This window comes from Myotis lucifugus, unplaced genomic scaffold (genome assembly GCF_000147115.1).
Source record: "Myotis lucifugus unplaced genomic scaffold, Myoluc2.0 scaffold_33, whole genome shotgun sequence".
NCBI lineage: Eukaryota > Metazoa > Chordata > Mammalia > Chiroptera > Vespertilionidae > Myotis > Myotis lucifugus.
This window is the reverse complement of record NW_005871081.1, coordinates 210,565-219,990: the sequence shown is the minus strand read 5'-3', so window position 1 is coordinate 219,990 and position 9,426 is coordinate 210,565. Positions and strand designations below refer to the sequence as shown.

General features: G+C 48.7%; 1 protein-coding gene across 1 annotated transcript in view; it reads left to right on the top strand.

Annotated features, from left to right (window-relative positions):
• ATP11A (ATPase phospholipid transporting 11A) overlaps positions 1-8,465 on the top strand; it is a gene marked incomplete at its 5' end in the record, with an annotated part of 136,343 nt that extends 127,878 nt beyond the window's left edge. Inside the window, one exon of the mRNA XM_023752473.1 lies at positions 4,174-8,465. Within this exon, the coding sequence (XP_023608241.1) occupies positions 4,174-4,416 (243 nt within the window). The remainder of the gene's footprint in view (positions 1-4,173) is intronic.
• Positions 8,466-9,426: the final 961 nt, after the last annotated feature.

The window sequence follows — 9,426 nt, the reverse complement described above, 5'->3', positions numbered from 1 at the left end:
GGGGGGGGGGGAGGCTAGGACTGTTAGGAACGTGGCCCACATTGTCTGGTCGCTTAGCACGCTGCATTGGTGTATGTGGGACATGGTTGGCATTTAATCATACTCACCGTTGTTCTTATTTCTCTCTTCCTTTCCTCATTCCCTTCCGTCCTCTGACCTCTGTGGCTAAATAACACTGCTACCTTATCTAATGATGTGCGTGGCCCCTCCTGAACCTCCCGGGACTGCCAGGCTAAGAACCAGTGCCTTTCTGTCGAGCAGTCCACCATCTTTATGCTTTCTCAGACTTCCAGCAGCCTGAGTTTCTGACGGAACAGGTGATGCTTTCTGTCTTTTTGCATGTTTGAGTTTATAGTCACAGGACAACAGAGGGCTGACTTTTAATAGCAAGAGCTGTCGAACACACTGGTGTTCACGGGTCCTATGTCTGTGATCACCACCGCCACACCAGGAATTACAGGGCTGACTCGTACCTGGATGTGGGAAGGTCATGTGGACTGTGATTTCTATCAATACCACTAACCAGTGTTTCTCTCTCAGCGTCCATTGGAAGTATTATCCCACCTGCAGGGGCGGCTGCGTCTTCACTCAGGCCCAGCCGAGCGCATCGGGCTGTGCTGCCTTAAATTCGTGCTTCCTACACATGAAGGTGTGGGTGTGGCAGGTTCTAAGTCACGCAAGCCCCGATGTGAGCAAAGTTTCCTCAGTGCCGTCCTTCTCTCCGCAGCCCAAAGAGGATGGGTAGCAAGACCTCCTCGCTCACATTCACCTCGTAAATCCATTCTGCACACAGGGAAACTGAGGCCTCCCCAGGGCAGTGTGCTCGGGCCAGCCATCTGGGCTGTGGACAAAGCCAGGAGAAATGTGTTTTGAGTCAAAAGTTCTACCAAATTCATTTTTAAAAATTTTGTTTTAATCTGATTGTTTCTAGAAAAAGCCTTCTACTTTGCTTTAAATGGTTATAGTAGCCTATTTCTCAGCCATGGAGAGCCCATCACACAGCATTTCTCTGTGGCAGTCGCCTTGGATCAAAGCCTTTTATCAGAACCAAGATTTGAGGGACAACACATTAACTAGTGTCTGTTTTCCAGCTGTATGCCCGTGTACCCAAACACCACATTCATGTGTTCCCCCAAAGTAATGATACTTGGAAAACACATTTGGTATTCATGTTTACTAATGCAGTTTAGGAAAGTGTTTAAATAGGAAAATGCCTAAAGCAAGGAAGGCTCCTTTTTTCTTTAAATAACAGCTCTTCCTCTATACATTTTAAACACTATTTTTTAACTAACAAGATGGCCCTTTTTTTTTTTAGTTCAAATGGTTATTGGCAGTCGAAGTTTCCTAATCTGGTGCCATCAGGATTAGAATTAATTACCTAGCCTCATGTCGCTGTTTACATATCTGAAAGGGCTCAGGATGGAGTTATTGGAACACTTTAATCAGTCCCAGGGCCGCTGATGAAATCCATCCAGTCATGCCAGCTCTGGGCTGAAAGTGAGCGCTCTAACTGCAGTTTAGTGAGAGTTGATTCGCTTCTGTACCTTTGCAGAAGCCAGGCTCTGGCTGCTTGGAGCAGGTTGTCACTGAGTGCTCTGTGGTGGCTAGCCACACGGGGTGTGACCACAGGTGTCCCCACACCCACACCCACACCTGCACACAGCGTTCCTGCAGCCAGCGCGCTCCTGGCACACACGAGGTGAGGCTGGTGTTGCTGTAAAACCACCCAGATGGTTGCAAAACTTTGGAGGAATAAACATTTGGTTAGTTCTCATATGGAACATACAGTACTTCAAATGGATGGATTTGTTTTTCTTTTAACCTGTTCTATTAAAAAGTAAAACATCACAGGCACCAGGTTTCATATATATATGTGTGTGTATACATATATATATGTATTTATCTATAGCTACCTATATTTTTATATATAATTGAATTATATATAATTCAAAGGGCAACAACTCTACCTCCTATTTAGCTCATTCTTCTCCTTCCCAGAGGACATTCTGCAATTCAGACCTGTGGTTCTTCACTTTTTAAAATCTTCCTATTACTGAGAAACTAATATGATCAGACTGGAAAGTCCTAGTGTTCATATTCCCAGCCCCGCTGACCTGCAGCACTGAGCTTTCAGGATCCTAGCCGTGGGCAAGACTCTTCTGTTTGACTAGAGACAGGGCTGAGGATCAGAAGGAAAAGGAGAGATGGGAGGACAGGAGGATGGGGCAGACAGGAAGACAGGCAGAAGGACAAGGATGGCAGGCACACAGTTCCTCCCCTCAGGAAACCTTGGTGCTCTCTTTTTGGGAGGGGGGCAGGTGTCTAGTAAATGGCACTTGAGAAGCCTTCAGCTGAGTGTGGCAGGATTTTTGGTTCTGGAAGCATTTCCTGTGCTCGCGACAGAGGCTGGCCTTTGCTGGGTTGGGAGCAGGCCCGGCAGGTGGCCCTTCAGCTGAGACCCTGCTCTCCCGCGTGGCCCATCCATCCTCTCTGCACCAGCTCCCTCCCGCTAGGAAGACCACCTCTTTCCCCCAGCAGAGCCCCTGGGAATGCCCACACTGACAGCCCCGTGCCCATCTGCCCCGGATTTTGCACAGACTTCCAGGTGAATCCAACATGCCCCATTCACGCAGAGGGGCCTAGTGAGCGGCCCTCGTGGGCACTGGCCCCCACCCCAGCTGCAGGGCCGGATTCTGCCCTCAGCGGCCCGGAGAGCTCCCTTGGTTCCCGTGTGGCAGCCATCTCAGTGTCTTTCCTCGCCTTGCAGAAGAGCTCGAAACCCAAAACAGCGGTCGATGCCGCGCTGAGCCCGGACAGGCCACTGCTGACGGACGTCTTGCCGGGGCCGAGGCGTGATTAGCCCACAGATAGGTAACGGCGTCCACCATGCTGCCTGGCAGGCCCCCTGGGTGTGCTGTGCTCTTTCAAACTGTCTGTTTTTCCTCCAAAGTTTTGCTGTGCTGTGCCGTTTTGATAACAAAGATTCATTTAAAACAAACAAAAAAAGGAAATCATTTTTACACACACACGTGTATTTCTATCCCAGGTAAGTGACCTGCCTGAGAGTGGCTGGACTGCATATGGTTGAGTGTCGTGTACACACATGTGGATGTGCACACATCCCCTCCGTGCACATCCACACGCCGTGGTGAACGCGGTTCCACGTGCAGTTGCGTGAGGTCCCCGCGTGCTGTGCTCGGTGCTCGGTGTGCCAGAACAATCTCATTCCTCGTCCCTGGTGGTGGAAACGGCTTCCCTTCACAGGTCAATCAGGAAAGGCCCTCTTTGGAAATAAAAAAGGAGTGCTGGACGTTAGCCCAGGCAGGTCTGGCACGGATGCACTGTTGTCTGTCAGCTGAAGCTGGTGTTGTGTCTGGGCCCAAAAAACAAGGAGAGGAAACGCAGCCGTGTTCACACTGAGCTAGGTTCTTCAGATTTGACAACCCCCCTCCTCTACCCCAAAGCAGGCACACTGGGAATGCTCATTCCTTTAAAATAGATTTCTCCTCGCCCGGCCGGCACTCAATGATTGAACATCGACCTGTGAACCAGGAGGTCAGAGGTCGATTCCTGGTCAGGGCACATGCCTGGGTTGTGGGCTCAATCCCCACTGTGGGGCATGCAGGAGGCAGCCAATCAATGATTCTCTCTCATCATTGATGTTTCTCTCTCTCCCTCTCCCTTCCTCTCTGAAATCAATAAAAATTTATTTTTTAAAAATAGATTTCTCCTCGCTGGCTGCCCCTCACTCCCTGCCTGCTCAATGTAAAGGTGTCTAGGACGAGTCGCAGGTCTCCCTGGGCTGTTAAGAAACAGCACGGCCCCATTTGTGTGACTAGAGATAAGCGTAGGCGGGAGCCAGCGAGCCGGCCGGTCAGGATGACGTGGGCCCCGTCTCTGAGGGGTGGCGTGGCACTCTTACACTAAAGGAATCAGACCTGGTCCCTGGGGCCTTTATCAACATTGTCTTTCCCCAACGATGGGACAGCAAGGGGAGTTCGTAGCCAGACCGAGGGTCACCGCTGCCTCTGCCGCGGTTCACCTGGATGGACGCCGGCTGACCGGTGTCCTGCAGTGGGAGCCCCCACCAGGACGATGCAGTGACTGCGTCGGATCATCGTGGGTGGGATTCTTGCGGAGGGGCCTGACTCTGTCTTCTCTGTTTCCCGACAGGACATGCCCACCCAGAGTCGGGACCTCTTTGAAGTCAGCCGTTTTGTCTCTCTGCACAGCCCCCACGCCTCGGCCATCTGCCCCACACAGGTGACGCTAACGTGCCCAGAGAGCAAGGAGTGCTCGGTCCTCCCTCCCATGGCCTGTGTCTCGGACACCTGTCACCATCCCAGCGGGAAGCCCTGCTGCCATGAGCCCTGCAGGGAGGCAGGTGGCGAACAGATCACCAGTTCAAGCCTTTAAGACCCGCACGCGGGTGTGCGCCGAGCACGCCGGTGCTTGTCCTCTGCCCCCAGAGGAGGAAGAAGGGGCACAGGACCCGTCTGGAGTGCGGAGGCTGGCAGTCTGCGTTGTCATTTCCCACAGGCCTGGTGGCCTCGGGCATTTAGTTGGGCTGCTAAAAAGAAGGCGTGCACAGGGCCTGCTACATCCGTCCCAGGTCAGGGTCTCTGTCTGCGCCCTCCGTCATCTCCGCCACACGCATCGCCCGAGGAGGACGTCTGCTTGGAGATGGGCTCAGCTCTGAGCGGGAGGCAGTCACCCCCACCCGCCCTGTAAGCACAGATGTGACTCTCCCTTGCGGAACCGATGGTCTGGCCGCCGCCTCCTCCTCCAGAGACCTCTGATATTCCGCTTGCGGCACAGACACTGGAGTAATCGTGCATCCATCCCCCACCAAGTCGCCTGCTGTGCTGTTGCTTCTGTTCAGAACCCTCCACGTACCGAAGCTGATTCTTAGGGTTGCGTCTGATTCAAAGTTTGTTTCTCTGAGGGAGATGTGACCCCTGTGTTTTGGACTCTGTGTGTTTCCATGTCTCTCCCTTTCCCGTTCCCTCAGAGGGAAAAGAGTACTCACATAGGAGGAATGGGCAGTACTGTCCATGGAAGCTTTCCCAGTACCAGTTTTGAGATATTTATCTTTGCCTCCAAGGGTGAGGTGTGTCAGTTTACTCTTTATTTCGTGGGGGCCAGGGGAAGGGTGGTGGTCTCTTTCAGCGCCCTCACAGAGAGGTGGCCTCAAGGGGCAGTGTTCATCTTCCAAAATCTATACAGGCCCACGCGGGTCTGCCCCCTAGATGGCCTGTGGGTTCTAAAAAGCAATATCGCCACTCTAGGCTGCCACCTCCCTGGTAGCTCTGACCAAAGCTCACGCTGAGCTTTCTGTTCGACCTCTGCCTTGTGCGTGCTGTCCAGTGGGTAGACCATCAGGAGGCTGCTGAGTTCAAGTTCTGTCACTTTCCTGCACTGGCGTTTCTATTTCTAGGAATAACCTAGTTGACATAGCCTTAATGGTCCATAAGGAAGACATTTCAGTGTGAGATTCAAACTTGAAACGTTAAAACTGATGCCTTTTTAGAAAAGTGTCACCTGGAAACTAACCTAAAAGCAGGGTCCTGGTCCGCTGGCCGATCTCACGCTGTGGAGTTGGGGGATGTTGGTAAGTGAACCCCAAGTTTGCTTCTGAGATGCTGGATGTTACATAGTTTTGGAAGTTCAAATTTCACAATTTGATTGTATAATGTTTCACCTGAAGTATTTATTTGATGTAGGGGATAAATTCACAGTAAGAACAGTGAACACAGTAGTTGGGGTGAATTGAGGGGAAGTGTGAACACCATACCAAAGACTAGGTAACGAAAGTCTGGCGCCCTGTCCGTCCTGAGGGTCGTCCTCACCACACCCACCCGTCCCATCCTGTCTTCCTGACACTCCCCATGTTCTGTGTGTGGTGGCAGCCCTTGGCCATTCTGATCCACACTAGACCCTGCAAACAATGGTGTGCACATTTTTACAACCGTTTTTAAGAACCTAATATGGGTATAAATGTAATACCTGTAGGGGGGACAGATTGTATGTTTAGTTAACAAATTCTTTGTAATGTATTTTTTTAGGAATCTTAAAATTGCCTTTGCACTGAAGTATTTTCATAGCTGTTTATATCTCTTATTCGTTTATTTGTCAACATACCATGTCTAATTTTTAAAGTATGTTTTTAAAGCTTTTTATTTTTTAAGTTGATGAAATTTTGGCCACTTTAAATTCTGGTGAGAGTTTTGGCTGAATGTCTCGATATCTGATGAATGTGAACTTTCAGGTTTGATTTTATTCTCTACACCTGTTCGTTTTTGGTGTTTCTGGTGGCAGTGATTCGTTGGAAGGCATATTCAGAGTGTAATATTTTGCTATGCTTGTTCTTCACAGTTCATTGCAATTTCATCTGCTTTTTGTTTTGTTTTTAATTTCCATCTTCCCGCCTTAAAACAGAAGCTTCTTACTTGATGGTTCGGTATCTTCTTTCCACCTGTATTGAGACGGTTACCATTTACCTCAGATCATTGAAGTCGCATGTGAAAGTCACTAAGCCTGTACATGCTCCATAATGTTTCCTAAAAACATGTGGGAAATGAAGGGACTCTGCCTGCGAGGGGCAGGAGACAGAAACAAAGGGAGGAAGAGAAGAGCCCCACTGAAATGACATTTCAGATACGTCTCTGATATTCAGATATTAATTAATGTTATTTCTTTTCACCTCACAGGAGTTAGCATTTACTTGCCTTTATCTTTAAAGCAAGTAACTTTAAGCATTTTCCTTAGTGTTGAAACTCTTATTCATGACTGCCTATGTTAGTAGATCATTAACTCATAATTTCCCACGTTGGTCAGAATTTCTGGTTCCTACCCCGCATTCCAGCCCAACAGCCAGTCATCTATAAGCACGAGTGGTCCCGACCATGTCACATTCTCTCACTCTCAGCGTCACATCCACTCACAGCCACACATGTGCACATGTGCCAGTTCTCATGCACACATACAACACACACACATATACACGTTCCCCAGGCCCCACGCATCCCTGCCTCCTTCCTAAGGGGATCACGTGAGGAGCCCCCAGAAGACAAGGCTTCTTGGGCCTCCATGCTGAGTGCCCACGGGGATACGGGGAGCGGGGGGAGGAGGGGAGAGACTTTGCAGGGCAGCCCCTGGGTTTGAGCGGAGCTGCTGGGTAGCCCAAACTCCTCCTTTTCAGGAAGTCCAACCTCTCCCCTCCCAACTGACACCCCCACCACCAAAGCTTCGCCCTGAGGACAAGTGGCAGAAAGTGGCATCTGGACCCTCCCAGCTGCAGTCTTCACAGGAGTTCAGGATCGTGGGCTGGCCCTCTGCCACGGGGCAGCTAGGAAAAAAGCATCCTTCCCTTAACATTCCTGTTAGAACCCAAATCAACCCACTCCTGTGCATTTGACACAATAGGGTGAACACAGACCAGGTGACACCTGGTGGTGGCCGCCTGGACTAGGGAAGGAGGCTGAAAGCAACCTGCTTCTGCAATAACAGGTTTAAAGAACTGCAGTTTGGCCTGGTGAGATCTTGCAACTTTAACTACAAACATGTCTCACCCCTGCTGTGCTCACTATTCTTAAATTGCTGGGCATCACCAAATGTTCAGTGCAATCTACAGGGAGTTTTCTGGCCTTTTTCTTTAAACCACTAAGTTCACCTCTTTTGCACTGACTAGTAATAACCTAAAGCAACCACTTCTACTTTACCTTTAAATTAATATTATTTATTTGATAACTCAATATAACACCGTGGTATGCAGTTTCTTGTGTTCTACGTTTCTTTTAGAAGTTTCCCATTTGTAACTTTAAAAACAGGAAAAATTTCTGTTGGTTAATTCATTTTTTTTAAGTAGAGGGTAGGTAAATGAGAATGAGAATCATTCTGATATTGTCTATCAACAAAGTTTTAATGAAGACATGTTGGAAGTATTATTAAAGTGTGATTCTACTTTTGCAGAAAAAATATATAAAGATCAGTTTATATAGCTTTATTTTTTACCTTATCAAAATACACAGAATTTTAATATGCATATATTGTCTGTGATTTAAAATTATAATGTGTGTCTGCATCGCCATTTAAAATGTCCATTGATTATGTAATGCAATAAAAGAGAATCTTCAAAAATGTATTTAGCAGGAATGGAATCTGTAGTTGTCATCATCATAAATACTGGAATTTATTTTTAAATTATTGACTATAGTAGGTGCGTTTAAGATAATGTCAGCCTCCAGACAGTCATGTTTAATTGATAGTAATTCATTAACCTGCTTTGAAACATTAAATTATAAATTAAACCAAATCTTACATTTCTGTACAGTTTATTTTGTATGCTGTTTTTAACTTTTATTTCTGTAGATCAAGTATGAGTTAATATTAATTATATTGGACTTTTCGGCAGATTATCTAAGCAGGAGACTTGAATCTGCTTGCAATAAAGAAGAAAAAATGTCTGGTTAAGTTTCTTTATAAATAAAAATCATCTGAGAAGTTGGATTTAAATGTCTGCAAACAGAAGCTACGGAGAAAAACACCCTCAAAGTGAGGGTTTATGTTGGTTGCCAGATAAAGTGGACAACAGACTGTGGAAACAGCTTTCCTGAAAATGAGTGGAGTGGAGTGGTTTCTGTCCCCCTTTCTGCCCCTGCTGGCCCAGGGTCCCCCTGCACTCACTGAGACCACAGTGCCCAGCTGTGGTTGTGGGGCCTCACAGAACAGGAAACACGGCATTGGGGTTTCTTAATGCTCTGCCCATCCCCACGGCCCCTCCCTGATGGTCATACCCAAGATCCATGCCTTCAGCCACATGCCTGAGGTCTAAGCTTCCCCTTTCCATTAGATTCCTCTCCCTTTCCTCTTGGCCAAACTCCAGGCCCTCAGGCCTACATGGGTCTCCTGGGCTATGTTGTTCGCACCCAATTCTGTTATGATGGAGATCCAGTTAGTTCTGTGTGCCCACCACTGCCCACCAGTTAGGTCCTGGGCACTGCCTAAACACCCAGGAACGCCCCACCTGACTGGGGGGGGGGGGGGGGACGGGGCTATGGTTTTGCCCCCACTCCTCATCTCCCCCAGCCCTGCACCTCTCTTCTTCTGGTAACCATCTGCCTGCCCCTCACTGGCCACTGCCATCCCCTTCCAAAGCCTGGTGCCAGGTCTCAGTTCCTGGGACTCTGACATGCCTGAGTGAAAAGGGTGGAGTCAGTTGAGGCTGGCACTGTCCATTTGAAGGCTGACTGCTCAGCTGAGGTGTCACCACCTCAAGGACCACCCCAGTCCCCGGGGAGGGACTGTCAGGCCTCAGGCTCTGTCCTGTGCAATTCTAAATTTGGAACTTTTGCCCGAGCTGGTTTGGCTCAGTGGATAGAGCATCAGACTGAAGGGTCCTGGCTTTGATTCCAGTCAAGGGCACAC